The 19371-nt window shown below is 44.0% G+C and overlaps 1 protein-coding gene and 2 non-coding genes across 3 annotated transcripts; 2 read left to right on the plus strand and 1 right to left on the minus strand.

The window, feature by feature from the left end:
- Positions 1 to 200: 200 nt before the first annotated feature.
- Positions 201 to 5768, plus strand: BTN1A1 (butyrophilin subfamily 1 member A1). Its single transcript, XM_059938145.1, has 7 exons — positions 201 to 332; positions 537 to 884; positions 2696 to 2977; positions 3801 to 3950; positions 4446 to 4466; positions 4565 to 4591; positions 5013 to 5768. The coding sequence occupies exons 1-7, from the start codon at positions 254 to 256 to the stop codon at positions 5684 to 5686; spliced, it is 1581 nt and encodes a 526-aa protein (XP_059794128.1). The 5' UTR covers positions 201 to 253; the 3' UTR covers positions 5687 to 5768.
- Positions 5769 to 10269: 4501 nt separating this feature from the next.
- TRNAL-CAG (transfer RNA leucine (anticodon CAG)) lies at positions 10270 to 10352 on the plus strand. Its single transcript has one exon. It is a non-coding gene; the product is annotated as a tRNA-Leu (tRNA).
- Positions 10353 to 15497: 5145 nt separating this feature from the next.
- On the minus strand, positions 15498 to 15571 carry TRNAT-AGU (transfer RNA threonine (anticodon AGU)). The gene has a single exon. It is a non-coding gene; the product is annotated as a tRNA-Thr (tRNA).
- Positions 15572 to 19371: the final 3800 nt, after the last annotated feature.

Here is a 19371-nt window from a genome sequence, read left to right on the forward strand (position 1 = left end):
TGACCAGACTTAGGGTGGTCGGTGAGAGCGTGCTGAGGGCCGCCTGGACTGAAAGTCTGCCCTGTGGGGGGAGGTGAGGAGGAAGCTTCAGGTGCAAATGACTCTTTTCAAGTTGGAAAGAAGTGCTGGGAGGACGCGGGAGAACAGTGTCTCAACAACCCATAGCTATCTCCTATCCGTTCATCTCTCTCCTAGGCTGAAGCTCCTGACAAACTCGAGTCCGCCAGCATCTTGCTGCCCACAAAGGTTGGAGATGGCAGTCTTTCCAAACTCCTGTCTCCCCGGGTGTCTGCTCGTCTTCATTCTCCTCCAGGTGCCCGAGCTGGATTCTGGTAGGTCTCCCCTGTCTCTCTCTCTCTCTCCCTCTCTCTCTCTCTCTCTCTCTCTCTTTCTGTCTCTCTCTCTGTCTGTCTCTCTGGCCTACAAGGTTGAAATTTCTCAGTAATTGTAAACAATCCATTCGGCAGGATCCTGGTCTGTATCAGTCCTCAACTCCCACCTCCATATTCTGTCTGACCTTCCTGGTTTTTTGGCAGCTCCCTTTGACGTGATTGGACCCCCGGAGCCCATCCTGGCGGTGGTGGGTGAAGATGCCGAGCTGCCCTGTCACCTCTCCCCCAACGTGAGCGCCGAGCGCATGGAGTTGCGGTGGTTCCGAGAGAAGGTCTCTCCCGCGGTGTTCGTGCGCCGGGAAGGGCGAGAGCAGCCCGGAGAGCAGATGGCCGAGTACCGGGGGAGAGTGACGCTGGTGGAGGACCGCATCGCGGAGGGGAGCGTCTCTGTGAGGATACAGGACGTCAAGGCCTCTGATGATGGGGAGTACCGATGCTTTTTCAGGCAGGACGAAAACTACGAAGAGGCCACCGTGCATCTGAAGGTGGCGGGTGAGTAGACCCGTTTTGACTTTCTCCGGTGGCTCCATGAGGGATATATTTTCCTATGGATCTGTTACTTTGGAAGCCATCGGATTCATTCCCCAAATCCCTTTTAGGTTGGAAGAGGTTGGCAGGCCTAGAGTAGGAGATGGGTAGGAAGGGGGTTTGAGTTGAGCGTGGAGAGGGAGCAGTGGAATTATCTTTCTGGGCGGAGCTTTATTTCAATGATGTCCTGCCTTTCTCTCTCAATTATAGCATAAGCATTTCCCCATGTTATTAATTAAATAAGTGTAAGATGTGATGACTGTATAACATTCTCTTCTATTAATAGACCATAATTTGCTTGATCAAAGCCCAGAATTAAGCATTTCAGTTGTGTCTATTTTTCACCATTACATTAAGGCTGTGGTGAGCAACCCCAATGCATACTTTGACGCTGCTTTATGGATTAGTACCCAAAGACCAATTTCCTAAAATCATGGAGCATGGCTGCTTGTTAAGGGTCTTGATCTACCTACAAAAGTTTTTGTTTTTGTTTCCTTCTTCCTTTCAAGCCAAATTTCAGAGTAAAACAACAAGGAAAATGGTATACACTCAGGAGGAAAGTATGCATTGAGGTCTGACTTTCCCACTTGGCATCAAACAAATCTCTTTCTGAGCTATATTCCCTACTGTAAAACTGGGGAAGCACCACCTCTCAAACAAGGTTTCGCAGAAATGAAATAAAATGAGACAATATATGAGAAACTGCTTTGTCAATTCTAAAAGCATTATGTACTTGTAAGATATTATTAGTGTGCCTCGGACTGCCCTACAATGTATAATATACAAGTATATTGTTTTTCATGTATGTAGTCAAATAAAGATAAAGTTTGAAAAATACCTGGGTGAAATCTGGGTCCCTGCCTCATAATAGAGTGCCCCACGTGGCAGCATCATATATAACTCATATTTCCTTTTTAGGGAAGTATCTTAAAGGTTGGTTATACAGCCCTAGAGATTTGGTAGCATAAAGCTGTCATTGTTACCTTTTCTGAGTGATAGACACCTTTGAGAATCTGCTGAGGGTGGTGGCCCTTTTCATGAAAAGAATACACATTTTCATGTACATGCACAACTTGGGATATGGATTTAAACCAATAGTTGTGGATATGTGTTTAAGAACTCTTCTCTGAAGCTTGCTGTTTTTCTGTACTTTGTGGAATTGTAAGAAAATAATTAGGTTGAACAGAAAGGAAAAACAGCTTCATGTTGATTTATGTCAGAATTTAATTGGGGGGGTGGGGGTAGATGAGGTTGAAATCATTTAAGAAAATTCCTGAATCAGTATCACAGGTAAGTGAAACTTAAATTGTCAACTACAATCTCAGTGCAAAGAACCTCCAATCCCCCTTCTCCTCAAGGATACTCCTTCTCTGTTCATCCTTACATTCTCAATCCTAGCCCTTTTCCTACCCAAAGCCTTCTCATGATACTTCCAACCACAGAGCTCTCTCCCATCTCTGGAGCTCCCAGCCTAGACTCACTAACCCACCCCTAAGCCATTGGACTTGCTGTTCCCGCTGACTGGACAAGCACCCCATGTCTGTCCATCAAACTCCTGCCCACAATTCCAACACTAAATCCCAACACAGCACCCCTTTCTGATAAGATGTATTCTTTTATTGATACCTCTGTTTCCTTGTGTAATAAAATATGGAGATGAGTCCCTCTCATCCCCAGTTCCCTGGGGTTTCTCTTTCTCAAACTATGTAGCCCTGTGGTTATAAGGCTCCCAGAGGATGTCCGCTAAAAGAGTAAGTTGCCTCCTTTCTCCATAGCTCTGGGCTCTGATCCTCACATCCACATGGAAGTTCAAGAGAGTGGAGACATCTGGCTGGAGTGTACCTCAGTAGGATGGTACCCAGAGCCCCAGGTACAGTGGCGAACTCCCAAGGGAGAGGAGTTTCCATCCGTGTCAGAGTCCAGGAACCCTGATGAAGAAGGTCTGTTCACCGTGGCAGCTTCAGTGATCATCAGGGACACCTCCATGAAGAATGTATCCTGCTGTATCCGGAATCTCCTTCTCGGCCAAGAGAAAGAAGTAGAGATTTCTATACCAGGTCAATGAAATCAGTGCTAGGTACCTTTTTGACACAGCTTCAGGGGCACATCACATGGGACCCCTGCCCGGCTGTAACCTCATGGCAGACTTGTCTATTTTCCTCACCTTAAGCTTTCCCCCACCTAAACTCTTGCCCACTGAGCCCCACCAGCCTCACTAGAAGAGTAGAGATTCTGAAGGTATAAATTTTACCTAGATCTCATACAAATTCCAGACTTTCTATCTTGGGAGATATATCTTGGTAGAGAAGCTTTGTCTCTGGGGGGGTCTTATGGCTCTAACTAAATTAGTTCTCCTGTTTCCACCCTTGCCTCCCCTTACTCCCCATTCCATGCTAGAGCTCTGTCTAAGTTTCCAGGGTCCTCAGGGAAGCAAATCTTCTCATTATTCCCTACACACTATCTCTGGTTCAGGCAGGAAATTTTCCTTATTCTTTGGTCATTGAGTCCCATTCTGTTGCACTCAGATGTGACATTTACCCTTCCTTATTTACTTCCCTCAACCCCTTGGCTCCCATCCTGCATTGATAGCTAAGGAGAAATTTCCATGAAAACAGGAATTGGTCCATTATATTCTTTATCTCACAAGTCCTGTCCCCAAATGACTCTTGTTCATCTTCATTCCTCTCTTTCTCTGCTCTCTGTTACTTAAGACTAAATTTATCTGAAAAGCTCAGAGTGGCATTGGAGGGACTCTTTTGCCATGGGAGGAATGTGAGAGGCCCAGGTCATCCTCTCTTCCACCCCCTTTTGGAATCAGGAGAGGAGCTGGACTTGCTCTGAGTTTCTCAACAAATGTCCTTCTTGGGGATTTTGTTTTAGCTCCCTTCTTCCCAAGGCTGACTCCCTGGATGGTGGCTGTGGCTGTGGTCTTGATGGTCCTAGGACTTCTCACAATTGGGTCCATATTTTTCACTTGGAGACTATACAAGGAAAGATCCAGACAGAAGAGGCATGAATTCAGCTCTAAAGGTAAGTCATAGAATCCCAGTCTTCTTTTTGGGAGTGCTTCCAAGTGGGATTGGATCCAAGTCCTTTAGGATGACTGCCAATGGGAAGATAATTGATTCTAGAATTCTGAAAGTCAGAGGGGATTATAAGGCTCCTGAAGTCAGTGGCACCCAATATGAAGAATAACAGAGGTTTGGGGTACAAGACGAGTCAAAACCAATTCTAAATGAGAGAATAGACCTGATGTTTATTCACTACTCACCTTCAGACTCTATCCTTACTTTTAACTTGGTTTCCCAGTAACGACTAAAGATCTGATCCCAAGCCAGTAGGAACTTCCTGCATATTTCTTAGAAAACAAAACATAATCCTTGTTCTTCATTTATTGATAATGCTTCAACAATCAGGTAGTCATGAAGTAAACAGTTACTCCTTTGTGTGTTTCTTACACCTGTTTTGTCCCCTCCCTCATGCCCACTCTAGAAGGTCACTAAGGTACTTCTGTTTGTTTTCCAGAGAAACTCCTGGAAGAGCTCAGTAAGTTCTATCTTCTTCTAATTATTTCATCCACAAGGTTTTCTCTCTCTTATTATAAAACATGTCAATAACACTGTTTCCCCCCTCCCCCCTTGCAGAATGGAAAAAGGCCACATTGCATGCAGGTCAGTGACTCTAAATATCTCAAGGGCTCCGAGGATCTACCTTGCAGGAATTCAAAGTCCTACAGTACTTGGAAATAAAAACCACTAACATATTTTAGTGATGAGGATATAGAGGGGATAGACGATGGCAAATGGCCTCAACATTTTCCTTGAGGCACACAGAGGGCCCTTGGAAGATGGCTAGAAGACCAGTCCCCTCTGACAGGGTCCCATGGGGCACTGGGGACAGTCAGTTCATACATCACCCTGTGGTTGTGGATGGAAGAGGGGACTAGAGGCAGCTGAGCAGGCCAGGTAGCTCTCTTCCTGAGGGGACCTGTCAACTGCTAGAGCAGTGTCCCACTTCTTTGGAGAAGAAAGGATAGTTCTTTCAACCTTTACCATTCACTGATGTTCAGACTCACTTTCTCTCTGTCTCTAGTTGATGTGACTCTGGATCCAGATACCGCCCACCCCCACCTCTTTCTGTATGAGAATTCAAAATCTGTCCGATTGGAAGATTCACGTCAGAAACTGCCTGAGAAACCAGAGAGATTTGACTCCTGGCCTTGTGTGTTGGGTCGTGAGGCCTTCACCTCGGGGAGACATTACTGGGAGGTGGAGGTGGGAGACAGGACTGACTGGGCAATCGGGGTGTGTAGGGAGAACGTGATGAAGAAAGGATTTGACCCCATGACTCCCGAGAATGGGTTCTGGGCTGTGGAGTTGTATGGAAATGGGTACTGGGCGCTCACCCCCCTGCGGACCCCTCTCCCATTGGCGGGACCCCCCCGCCGAGTTGGGATCTTCCTGGACTGTGAATCAGGAGACATCTGCTTCTACAACATGACTGATGGATCCCATATCTATACTTTCTCTAATGCCTCTTTCTCAGGCCCCCTCCGGCCCTTCTTCTGCCTGTGGTCCTGTGGTAAAAAGCCCCTGACCATCTGCCCAATCACTGATGGGCTTGAGGGAGTCACAGTAGTTGCTGATCCCAAGGACCTTTCTAAGGACATCCCACTCTCGCCCATGGGGCAGGACTCTGCCTCTGGGGATACAGACACCCTCCATTCTAAACTGATCCCTCCCCAGCCCAGCCAACGGGTACCTTAAGGAATACCCCAGCTCAACCGTTTCCCTTCGCTCTTACCCCCTTCTCTATCATCCCCTGGGGCTTCATCTGCCAGCTGTACCCGGCCCCTGTTTCTTCTGTTGGGTAGGGATTAATTACTCTTGAGAAGGTTGTGTTGCTGCTGATAGAGTGTGGGGTGCAGGACCTTCCTAATCTGTTTCCGTTTCTGTTTCAATATTCAGGGGGCGGAGAGGTGACTCAAACTACTTCTCGCGTTCTCCTGGCCCTTGAGGCCAAAGCCTATAGGAAGGCACTTGAAGCTCAGGGATCGAGATGGGCTTAGGCTGGCCTAGGGTTGTGACAGAAACATCTTGGTGTCCAGAATAGGAATATGTAGAGGAACAGGTTTTAGGCAAGCAGAAAACCCGAAGGATCCTGGGAAGGGAAGATCTGAGGCTGAAATCCCATAAAGGAACTTGGAGGGGAAGTCATGATAGAAGAAAGTGAGGTGAACCCAGGCCAGTGATGGACATCTGGCCTGCCCCTAGAGTTTTAGGGCCTATATGTCAAATTTTTTAAGTCATGTCCTCTGGGGTGGATCTGAGCAATTGGCGAGGAGAGTAAAGAAGAGATGAAATGAGCAGGGCTAAGGGATCAGACAGAACGTTTGATAGAGGAGAGAATTTTAGATAAAATTCAAAGGTTGTGTTCACAGCCATGCCTCGGCCCTGTTCCCCTCTCTGCACCCGCGTTTCTCCCTTGCCTGGGGCTCATCTCAACCTCACTTTGTTGACTCCACAAGTCTCACGTTCTCTTCTTCTTCTTGATCTAGAATCTCTCCATTTCAGAGGCTTTTCCAGGCATCATCGTTCAGTAATGTCACCACTTTATCAGCCATTGTCTCAGCCTCAACCCAACATTTGGTTTAAAGCCTCCACCATACCTTTAATTAGCTTCGACCACCACCCACTTCCACACCGCACCACCAATCGCACTCTCCCCACCCAGCTTTCCTACACGCTGCTTCTCCTCAGGGTCCCTGAAGGCTGCATCATTGTGCTCAGCACAGGTGGATTGATCGCAGTTGCCTGTATTTGCATTTTCCTGTATACGTGTGTCTTGTCTTGCCAATAGACTGCAAATTTATCTAGGCTCCCAGCTTTCATTTCCACTGGGTTTTCCAGTTTCCAGGATAGATGTCGCCCATGGTCTTAACCTAATAAATAAGTCTGTCTGATTGCTGAAAACAGCATCTGCACCTTCCTTTCTTTATCCCAACAAGTGGAACTGAAACAAAAACAGAGGAAAGAAACCTGCGTGGGTATGCAGTGAGCCAAAGCAGTGTGGTTCTGTTTATCCAAGACCCATCCCCAGACCTGATGGCAGTGGGCTCACCAGGGAAGGGGCTATTGTCCCAGGATGGTCCAGCTACTTACAATAAGGCCACAGTGCCAATGGCTACCTACCCTTAGCCTCTGGAGGAAATGTTGGGGAAATTTTAGTGGTGATGCCTCATAATTGGAAAAACAAACAAACTTGGGTGATCTTTAAACCGCTGTTCCAGAGGAAAGGCCCTTTGGATTCCTACTTTGAAGGCCCTGATAGTTCAGTGAGATGCCCACTTTTCCCTATGTTGCCCCAAGCAAGGATCAGGAATAGTCCCCCTCACAGAGGGTCTGACCTTAATGCAAATCAAGCAGCTCTGTTGCCCAAAGGGACAGACTGTGAGTCTCCAAAGGTTCACCGAGTGGTGGGAGATCACCTCCTATGTATGCCTCTTGCTGAGAAATTATTAAAATCAGACCTCTACTCATCAGACGAGAACTCCAAATTATGTTCTTACTAACATATTATTTCCATTATTGCACCACATTATATTTCTCATGATTAAGCTAAAAACCAACTTTTATAAGTTTTCAGTCTACCTGCTACCCTCATAGAGGACTATGACAAATTAAAACCAAGCATTCTCTCTTAGGTGGAAATTCTGAACACCAGACAGGTCTATTATCATCACATTCAGGATATTTTAAGTGAAATATGACAAGGACAACAATATTCCACCACTCACTTTTCATGATTGTCGGCTCCACTTAGGTTTTGGTTATGATTTTGGTGTCCCCCTACTGACTTGGGACCTACATAACAATATCTAGATAATCATATGTTCATGGATGTATTGCTAGATTATTTTTAAGTGAATCCACATCCAGGCTTATGAATCAGGAGACCACAGAGGTCTTACTTTGGGAAGGGGTCAAGAAGATAATGTAATAGATGAGAAGCGACTGTCAACATTAACTCCAACTGCCTCCTTTCACAGATGAGGAAATTGAAGGTAAGAGGAATGAGATGATTTGATTAAAGGCACATAGTATGTGCCCATGCCAGGACCTGAAAGCAGGGGTCCTTGCTATCTTCCACTGAGCAAACCACAGTTGAATAGGAGGATAGATTAAGTTCATCTGGGGACTGGAGCTTCAGAAAATTGTTTAGAGGAATTACCAAGGTGGAACTGAGGGCCGGTACCTGGAGAACCAGATAAAAAGGGCTCCTCCCTCCATTATTTCATGGACCCCCCAGCACCCAAGGTCCTCCTCTCCTTGACCCTTCTTCAAACCCTACTCACCCCACTCTACACTGTACTCCTGGGAGAAGAACATCTTTTACCCCTGCTTTAAAAGTATTCATTTGTGTTCAAATTGTACTTTTAGAAAGTAAAAAAGTTCAAAAAACAAAGTCCAAACTTCTTTAAAAATACTTGAGAACCTCAAGCAGTTGTTTTGCTAGTTTAATGTACAATGTGTATCCTGAAATGTATATGTAAAATCTCACTCCGAATAGATGGGACTGCCACAGGAACCCTTCTCTGAGAGTAGAAAGAGAAATCGTCATAGGTTTTAATTAGTTCTGCGACTTCCCTCCCCTTCCTATTTCCTCATGATCTTCAAGGAAAATGGTTACCAAACACAGTACTGAGCTGGTAGTAGATTCTTAGGAAACATCTGTGTTCACCCCCCCTCCCAGGTTTTTAGCCTCTTTACATGAGGCACCCTGAGGGAGAACTTATCTGATGAGCCTTGAGGCTTTCTTTCCAGCTGGCACCAGCTACCAGTGCCTGGAAGAAATTAACAGTCTTGGTCGTTCTGGCTTTATTTTCATATCTTCCAAAAGAGAAGAAAGGTGGCCTTGCTGGTGCTTTGCCAAAGCCCATCTTAATCACCTGAAGCAGAATCGGTGATACTGTGATTTTAGAAGCACCAAAAAGGCCTCTCTTCCACCACTGCAAATAATTAATTGTAGTATTTCCAAGGCCTGATTTTCTTTTTTAATCAGAAACAAAAACCTCTCACCCCACAGCTAAAGATCAGCCCCAAAACGCAAATGCTACTGTAATGATAGTAATAGACTTCATTTCACACACCAAATGCCAACTCTGGTCATCACATGTTTGAAAGGGCCTGCCTCTCTTTAACAGAGATTCTGTGAGATAGTTGAGCTCAGACATTCAAATTAAGAGAAAAATAACTGTACAACTTCTATCATCCCTTATCAACAACAGCTCTTCCGCGCCATCTCTCTGCATATCCCAATTCATCTGTCCCTTCTGCCTCCAGACCCACTCAGGTCTCCTCAAAACTTCTCAAAACCTGAGTCCACTCCCAACTACACGCACATTTACTCTCATTTTAAAATTTAAAATGGAATTAGCCTTTTTCCTTGAATACATATGGAAGTTCATTTTAAAAAATAAAAATGATCAAAATCTCATCACTCAAATATAACCGATGTCAAAATTTGGGTTTATCCTCTCCTTAAAAAAACAAAACAAAACTATATCTCCATGGTTTAGTTCTAAGGACCTAAACTAAATTCTCTTTGAGGAGTGTTCCATACCAATTAGAAACTCTTTGTGGTACAGATCTGGTAGCTTTGCTGGACATAAACAGAGATTTAGGAAAGCCATAAGAATTAATGGAAGATAAAGCGATACACTTGTAGAAAGTGAAAGGCAGAACTGGTCTCAGTTTGATGCCTCCTTCTGAGAACAGTATAACATCCATACAGAAAAGTCCACAAATCCTCAGTGTACAGCTAGATAATTCGGAACAAGAAGCAAGACACCCGGACACCCTTACACCGGTCCCCAGCCGTAACCCCAGCGGGGAGATTTACAACAGAAAGGACAGGAGGGAGGAGTGAGCTAGCACCCGAGAGGGCTGGGCCTCGGCGAGCACCAAACTGAATAAATAGCCTAAAACCTCCCGGAGCAGGTGTCAATTTAAGGCAACTTCAGCAACGTGGGTGCCATTATTTGAACAAGAATTCTGTCGAGAATGGAGAAAAAGTTCCCTTACTCTTGGGTACCCGGGCCTGCGCCGCCACGCCCGCGGCAGCCAGGAATCGAATCCGCTTTCATGCAGAAGAAGCCCCCCGGGGGCCCCGGCAACCTGGCACTTATTCCGCACTTCCATCCAGGGTCGGCGTCCAGGGCAGTTCGCAAACTTGTGGTTTCGCTTTTTAACCGAAGAATTTCCAAATCCTCAGGAAAAAAAAAAAAAAAAGTTGACTAGCGTTCAGGTAAACACGGAAATGAAATTCGAGCGCAACTTGTCGGCAGCTAGTCAGGATGGCCGAGCGGTCTAAGGCGCTGCGTTCAGGTCGCAGTCTCCCCTGGAGGCGTGGGTTCGAATCCCACTCCTGACAGCTACCTTTTTTTAAATTGTTAACGATTGTATGTGTATTACTTACTTACATTCTTCCATGTTCAGCTCGTGGATTCACCCTTTTTTTTTTTTTAAATAAATTATCCGAAATAAAAAAATTAAAATATTTTAAAAAAAGAAACGATCCGAGCTCTAGAATGAAAGCACTCTGTACCCAGAACACAATTTAAGATCTAGTCATTTTAATCTCATCTCCTTTCACTGTCTCTAGTTGTCTGTCCCTCTCTCTCTCCTTCACATTCAAGGAGTCGAATGAATGTTACTCCTCAATTATCACTGATGTCCACAGGGCCCTTCTTTTGTTTTATTTATTTATGGATTCCTTTTTAATTGCCTTTCAATTTCATTTTTCGTCTCCCACCCCCATAAGAAATCACTGGAAAGATCATCCTTTTCTTTCTTGCTATATGTTTTTGTAGAACATGTATTTTTGGTTTCGGTACATGCGTTTTTAATTTACATAAGTGACGCTGTGTCATATATCTCATTCTATTTTTACTTTGTCCCTTTCGTGCCACAGTTTTTTAATCTGTGTTGCTGTGCGTACCTCTAGACCCCATCTAGAACTATTATTTTTAATTACTGTACAGAGATCTGCAATGTGTGTCCTCACCCAGGGATGACTCCCAGATTAGGTCCAACGCCCTCCCACCACAAGTAAGGGTGCCATCAATGAACATCTTCCTATGTATTCCATTATGAAGCTGTGTAAGATTTTCCGCAGGATTGACTTGCAGGTCATGAGGGTCTGACAGTTTACAAATTTTGCAGTTCAGAACAGCACCCAGGACCCAGGACCCAGGACCCAGGACCCAGGAAGGGAGATTTAGACACACACAAATTCATGTTTAGTGACATCTCCAGAAACATCCCTCAAATTCAATTTTCCTGACGTCCAGCACGCTTATTTTGAGCATTAATACTACAGTTACAAATATTAACCTACAGTGTTTCTATTCTGAACTCAAAACTTGGATAGCGAATATTATTTTTACATAATTTATTGCAAAGCCCCCCAAAATCAAAAACCTCAGGTGACTGGAATTTTCTCCTCTCCATTCCTTTTTTAAAAAAGAAATCTAATAACAGTTTACAAAGGCAGAAAATAGGGTGAATCTCTTATGATCATTAATATTTAGAATTGTTCTGCCGGCTCTCTCCTTTAAATTCCTCAGAACTCACAGAAAGGTTCATACATACACTGAAAGAAAAGTGAATTGGTATGTCTTAGAAAGATGGTCATTAGCAAGGCTAGAAAAGAACAAACAAATGAAGTTTCCCTTTATTGCCTAGGTGACCGTATATTGTCCATTTCTGCCCATTTAGGGTCCCCACGTGGGCCCTGGAAACATATGAGAAAGGAGGAAATGGCAAATAGGCACAACTCCTAGGGTAATAGGAGAAGCATTCAGAAGTGCCTGGAGGGTCACTAGGTGGGTCCAACGCTATTCAGGCTACCTGGGCTCTGCCACTTATGAGCTGTATGACCTTCCAGTCAAATGACTTTGTATCCCTTGCCTTGGTGACTTCCTCTTTAAAATGGAGGAAATAATTGAAACTTACCCCATATGTATGCTGTGAGATTGCATGATTTGGTATATACAAAGTGCTTGGCAAATAATAAAGGCCTGATAAATCCCTGGCATAAATGCCTAATAAATCTTTTTGTTGTTGTTGTAATTGAGCACCCGCTGTTTGCCAAGGCCTCTGAACAGGACAGCTGCAGCTCCTACCCCGAGGAATAGACATGTTGGCAGCAAAAGCAGGTATGGAGCAAGTAGATGAGTGTTGCTACCCAGGAAGAAATGGGAAATAAAGACCCTTTTAGCTTTACATCTCCATAGGAGAACCTCAGCAGCCCAGCTAGAGGTCCCACTTAATCCACAACTTGTAAATTCAAGTTCCATCCATACTGCTTTGGTAATGTATGGTCTTTTCAAAAGAAAACATGAAACACTTGAGACTTAGCAACTGTCAAACCAAGTCCAGCTGTGGTCTTCTTGATGCCATAAATCAGCAGTTCCCAACCTTTTTGGCACCAGGGACTGGTTTCGTGGAAGACAGTTTTTCCAAGGAGGGGGTTGCGGGATGTTTTCGGGATGATTCGAGTGCATTACCTTTATTGTGCACTTTATTTCTATTATTATTACATTGTAATATATAATGAAATAATTATACAACTCACCATAATGCAGAATCAGTGGGAGCCCTGAGCTTGTTTTCACTTGCCACTCACTGATAGGGTTTTGATATGAGTCTGCAAGCAATTGATTTATTACGGTCTCTGTGCAGTCAGACCTCTCTGCTAATGACAATCTGTATTTGCAGCCGTTCCCCAGCGCTAGCATCACCGCCTCAGCTCCACCTAAGACCAACAGGCGTTAGATTCTCATAAGGAGCGCGCAACCTGGACCCCTCACATGGGCAGTTCACAGTAGGGTTCAAGCTCCTATGAGAATCTAATGCCGCTGCTGATCTGACAGGAGGCGGAGCTCAGGCGGTAATGCGAGTGATGGGGAGCAGCTGTAAATACAGATGAAACTTTGCTTGCTCGCCCGCCACTCACCTCTTGCTGTGCGGCCCAGTTCCTAACAGGCCACGACCGGTACTGGTCCGTGGCCCGGGGGTTGGGGACCCCTGCCACAAATTATGAGGATGCCTATGGGTCTATGGTCATCGCCAGACAAAGAAGAATTTCAAGATCTGCACACCCCATTCTCTAGTTGCTTCCGCTTACCTGAACTGAGCGTCCTCTTTCTCACCTCTAGGCACACACTGTTCCCTTTGCCGGGAGCACCTCTTCCTCTTCTCTCTCCAGCCCACTCTCTTGCCTCGATCTTGCCTACATCTCCTCCATGCTCAGTTTGGGTGTCACTTCTTCCATGACGTCTTCCCCACCTCCTTCTATCTCCACCCAGTCTGAGTTAAGTATCAAAGCGTGGCCTACAGTACCCTCCACTCCCAATGGTGTTATATCCCACTCTACTGTAATTGCTATTGAACTATTTGACGCATCCTCCCACCAGCCTCTTTAGGACGGAACTCATGACCCATGTGAGATTAGCATGGTGCCTGCCACATGATAGGCACGAGGTGGATAAACAAGCATTTGATTGTAAACCATTTCCACTTGTACACGTAAATCATTTTCATGATTGATACATGGAGAGTTAGTTAGGAAGATTTTTAGGCTTTTGGGAGAGATGGTTAGATTCCTCACCTGGAATATTCTATAACTTCAGTAGCCAGCAACACTACCTCACTCGTACAGATCAGGCAATCTATTGAGGGCCACTTGGCTGGAAGCATCCTTGTAAAGGTATTCCTAGAGCCTGATGGAGCAGAAAGGTGAAGGTTAAGGCAGGTTTGGTAACAGGATGAAGGAGTGGTCTAGTGTTGACATCTACACTGGGACACAGCCGGCCTCACCATTTGAGGGAGGTGTGTAATCCGGGCCTGGGAAAAAGGCTTTTTTGAGCAGAAGAAAGGAGAATGTGAAAAAGAGGGTCTGTCTTTTGACGAAATAAAATTTATATTTTAAGGCAGGGCAAGAAAAATTAAACATAATATTCTCTCTCTGTGTTTGTTTGGAGCTCCTCCCTCATGTGCAGTGTGCATTTGCATTACACATTAACCAGAGCACCTCAAAGATGGGAGTGACTACTCCACCATAAAGATCGTATTTTCCCTCTTTCTGCTGATGCTAGCGCTGTAACTTCTTAAAAGAATAGCGTTCTTTACCAAATTTGTAGGGGGTCATGGTGACTTGCTGCTCACTTTGTATGTGCTTATATGGACTATGTATAGGCTTGGTGAATTTTATGTAAAATATCAGCATACATATCTGTACATTCTGATGTACTATCCTTTGTCTCAAAAATGTATATGACTGTGCATTCGACTTCGAACAGGTGGAACATTTCTCAGAGTTTTCTGAGAATCTGTCTCCTGGTTATAATCCTCAGTTTAGCTCAAATAAAATCCCCTTTTTTTTCTCAACTTGATTATTAATTGAATTTTCATTGATAGTCTCCATTGCTGTGTGATGCCTATAAAGAAAAGTGGGGAATCAAGCTTCAGAGTGAGTGGAGAAAGTCTCCATAAAAGTAGAATTGTTTCCTGAACTATTCTTCAAAGTGTTGGGACATTTTGTTTCTGCAGATAGAACAGGAGATCATATTTCAACCCTTGACCATCCACATAAAATAATGTGGTCTGAAGGTAAAAGCCAGGTTGGTAGGGACTTTCTGGGCCAGGTGGAGGGGGGCTTGGTCTTGGGAGATGAGTAACAGGGTAACAGTTACAGTGAACTTCATTTCCCTGGTCTTGAGTTTCTATGTAAAGGGGCCCAGTAATGATTAAAACTCCAAACTTCTTTTCCACCTCTCATGTTTCCTTCCTCTCTCTTAGAGAGTTTGGAAGAAGGCACCTCAGCCCTTCCTGGACTGCTTCTTCAAGTCAGCCTGCATGCTAACAGCTTCAGGTCTGTCTGTTCTAGTGGGCTATCCACTCCGTGGATATGCAATCAAAAGGATGTTTCTCCCTCACAGCTTCTTTTCTGAAATCACGGGGACAAATATTTTTCTCTTTGATTTTCCTTTCCAAAAAACTCTGAGCACAAGACCACCTTTTAAAATAGTTATTTACAACTTGCATTGTATAGTTGGATTTTAGTGGCTGCTATGAATTGAGATGCTGCAAACTTCTCAACAACACATTTATCAGTCATTCCAGAGGTTGATCTTGCTAAAAAAATATTGCCTGTAGATTATGAAAGTGCATCCATTTGGGATTTCCCCAGGAAAAATAATAGAATGACCAGAGATTATGATGTTGCTTATAGTTTAAATCTGGCGACTTTGCCTTCTGCTTTCCCTGGTTCCTCTTTTGTTTGCTGAAAAAACATTACATAAAAATGTAAGAACGTCAAGAAAGCTAGATATTCTTCTGAAAGAAAAACAAATTCATCTTTGTCTCTTCTTTTTCTTTTTTGTAAACGATAAAACTGTCCCCACTCTCAGACTCATATAATACAGTCCCGTGAAACTCCGTAGGGAAAATTTACCTTCAAGATTGATTACATTTTAATCCCCCATACCCTTTTCGAAGGCAGGAAAACCACAAAAGGCCCCGCTGGGATTCGAACCCAGGATCTCCTGTTTACTAGACAGGCGCTTTAACCAGCTAAGCCACGGAGCCAATCCGTCCGCCCGCTTCCAAATCGACATAGAAAAGGAATGATCTTAGCTTTTGTTCTGTGCATCTGTTTCCTCGTTATTGAGGTTCACGAGCCCTCCCAGATGGTCTCTCAGACCCTAAAGATGAACCTCTGCTTCGCCCCCAAAGACCTAAGAGACCGCGCAGCCATAGGAAAACTGAGACCCTCCGCGCGGGGGTGGGGTGAGGGAAGCTCTGGCGCGAGCCTGAACCCTCAGGCGGCGCCAGAGGAGTCTTCCAGGAACTGCCAGGAAGGGCAAGAGTTCAGCAGCTGCAGCTTCCTTGGGTGAATTATGACCTGGGGCCCCTGGAGGAGAGGAAATCGGCCACATTTACACCAGAACACTTCCAACACCAAGAACTGGTTCCTGCAGGAAGCAAGCTATGTGTTCTTTAGTTCACGGATTTTAATTAAAATTCCAGCTCTTCCTTACCCCATTTCTTTCCGTAAAATTGGGTTCCACCTGCCTGCTTCTTGCTTAACTAAGTTGCATCTTTAAAAAATTCAAGACTTCATCATCAAAACCTAGTTTGGAAAGAGATAAAGGAGCAGTCTCCTCTCCTCTGCAGCTAGAGGAAGAGAGACGCTTTCTTGTCCGAAAACTTGTCCAAAGGATCTGCTTGACAAGCTGTCAAATTGAAAGCATTCACAAAAATTTCTATATTTTCATGGGGGCTTGTGTATTTGTAACTGTTCCAAATTCATTCTATTCTCTGTGAAATAGAACCGTCCTTAGGCAAAGGGCTTTAGTGGAATTCGGAAGAGTTTACAAGTTGTTGCCATAGCTGTGAAAGTAACTTCCCAAATGAAACCTGTAATTATGATTGGCTGCTTGCTTGAAATCTGTTGCCGTTCTGAAAATGTTGAAATTAACATTTCAGTATTTCTGAACTGTATCAATATTGAAGGATTTCTCTGTCTCACTCTAAACCAGCCATTGGCACTAATCTCTGCCTGCAAACATGATTTGGGGGAGAGGTTAAAAAGCCCATGACTCTGCTAGATTTCTTTTTCATAAAACGATTGAAAGTCTATGAACTGAACACACAGTCTGAGTCACTCCATGAAGTAAGCACCGATTTCTTTCACAGTATAAGATTAACCATTGTATTATTAATGTGCTTGGAGCCAAGATAATCATAAACAGCAGAGTCACACCTAACATGGCTTTGACCAAACTGTGGTAGACATTCATAAAGACAACAGAGCCAACAATATTTGGTCTGTGTTTTTCCTTTGACTGGCAGCTGTCAAAATTTGCACAGTAATTCTGGGAAGTCAAAGGAGTTTTTTAACAAGCCAGAGACAAGTCTTGGGAGAAAAATTAAGACTCAGAGCAATCACTTCCAGAAATCTGGGTGTGACCTGCAAAGACCATGGAAAGGCCCCTCACAATGGCTCTGTTCCATACAACTGAAATTGGAGAAGGTGCAGATCGTGGTGTCACAGACTGCTGACAGTGGAAATGGCTGGCAGTGCTACTATTTTCCAAATGCTTGGGAGAGAAACTGGAAGAATAGTGCACTGTGACCCAGAGGAGGAGGAGAGTCCACCGCAGTGATGGCTGGTTTTACATGTCAACTTAGTCTATAGAGCCCAGTTATTCAATTAAACATTAATCTAGATGTTGCTGTAAAGGTATTTTTGTACATGTGGTTAACTTCTACAATTAGTTGATGAAAAGTAAAAGAGATTATCCTCAGTAATGTGGGTGGGCCTTATCCAACAAGTTAAAGACTTTAAGAGCAAAATGGAGGTTTTCCTAAGGAAGAAGAAATTCTGTCTCAAGACTGTAGCATCAGCTCCTGCCTGAGATTTTCTAGACTGCTAGCCTACACTACAGATTTCAGGCTTCCCAGTCCCCACAATCACGTAAGTCAACTCCTAGAAATACATGTATATTTTCCTACTGGTTCTGTTTTTTCTGGACTCTCTGTTTCTCTTTCTCTGACTGGAACAACTACTGAAGAAAAGACTGGAAGCTGGAAACTGGAACTCTCAGAAAGAAGACCCAGTAGAAAGATATCTAAAAACAAAATGAAAGCATGCCTCAGCTCATGTCAGAGCATGAGCAGAGAAATCTGAGGCAGCCAAAATAAGCTTTCAAAACCTTCAAAGCAAAACAAAAACAAAAACAAAAAAACCCTCTAAAACAAAGGGAGGTCTTTGCAGACATGAGGAGAGCAGATGTGAACATGGCCTCCAGCTAGCTGGGTTTAAACCCATTTTAGAGGAGCAAGATGGGACCTGTGACTTCCAGGGATGCCCTGGAATCTGGCTTTCCCATCCTGGGTATGTGATGAGGATAAAATAGAGTCAAGAGGTACCTCAGTTTGCTTCTGTTGGGCTGCACCCCACAAGCCTGCAAGCCCTGTACTTGCCCCACCTCAAGATGGAAGAAAGAGCTCAGAGTCAGCTACAGAGACATCAGTGGTTTAATGGATGGGGGATCTTACACATCTGAAGCCAGGTCCTGGAGTGACACCCCACCGTGTTCGGTACTTGGCAGTAGCCTTCGCTCCCAGGGGAAGAGGGAGGTTACCAGTTACACAGGGAATTGGCATCAGGTTGGCTCATCGGTTACCAGGGAAACCAGCTGAGGAGCATACCCCTCACCACCCTTTTGATAAGCTATCTTGGTGGAGATGTTCTGATCTAAAGATTAGAACAATTAGTAGCTGGGTCCCCGGGTGAGTATGTAGGCATTTACTGATTTGGCTCTACAATTAGGAGGGAAGGTCAGTCACGTAAGTAGCGTGTAGGTGAAGCAGGCACTGGTAGAGCAGGGGATGTACAGAGAGCAGAGAACAGCCATCCTGGGTGGCCTAATCATACAGCTTCATTTCTGAAAATTCAGGCGCAATTGTTCATGTTTCCAAACTCCTCTTTAGAACAGAAATCTCTTTTTCTTCTGATGGGGAGGGGATAGTCTGTAAGCTTGGATGGAAAAATAAATTTTTATTTTGACTAACTTTTTACTGCAATTTTGTATTTTCTTCCATTATGAATGTAGGCAACAAAGCACAGTGTATTTCAGTCCTTTTCACTTTTTCACTATTGGCAATCACAAATATTTTCACAGAAAATTACAGTTGTTGCAAATTTCTTAAAATATCATTTATGCTCATTACTGCTTTGAATTATAGTATTTATTAGAACTCCTGCTGGATATTATCATTTGGTGCATTAATAAAGGAGCATAAATATTATAATATAAATTTTTAATAGTTTGATAACATATTTCAATATAATTGTTTTCCCCTTGAAATCTTATGTATTTATCTTTTTAATTTATATTTAAAAGTATTATTCTGTGATGGAGTCCATAACCACCAAAGTTCCTAGGAGTACATAATACCAAATCTGGTCAGAAGACCCCTATTTACTATCTAGGGAGAAATCCCTAACTAGATCTACCTTAATGTTTATGCAGAAACAGGAACATGTACATTTTTCTTAAGGGCTGTTGCAACCTTATGAACTGTAAACAAAGATTTTCTAAACACAATGTGTACATTCTCAATGTCAGGCAGTTTTACTCTGTTTAGTAGCCCTCAACTAATTTTTTTTTTTAGGGGGGGGTGAAGTAGAAATGAATAGCTTTATTGCTTTGCCAGGCAAAGGGGGCCACAGAGGGCTAATGCTCTCAAAACTGTGTGTCCCCAGCCCTCAACTTATTTACGATGCTCACCAGGCATGGAGATAATGATGCCTTCTCAGAAATATAGACAGGCTGAAAGGCACACATAAGAGCCGCTTCCTGAGAAAGCAAACAAATGCT

Source organism: Balaenoptera ricei, chromosome 11 (genome assembly GCF_028023285.1).
Source record: "Balaenoptera ricei isolate mBalRic1 chromosome 11, mBalRic1.hap2, whole genome shotgun sequence".
In the NCBI taxonomy this organism is placed as follows: domain Eukaryota; kingdom Metazoa; phylum Chordata; class Mammalia; order Artiodactyla; family Balaenopteridae; genus Balaenoptera; species Balaenoptera ricei.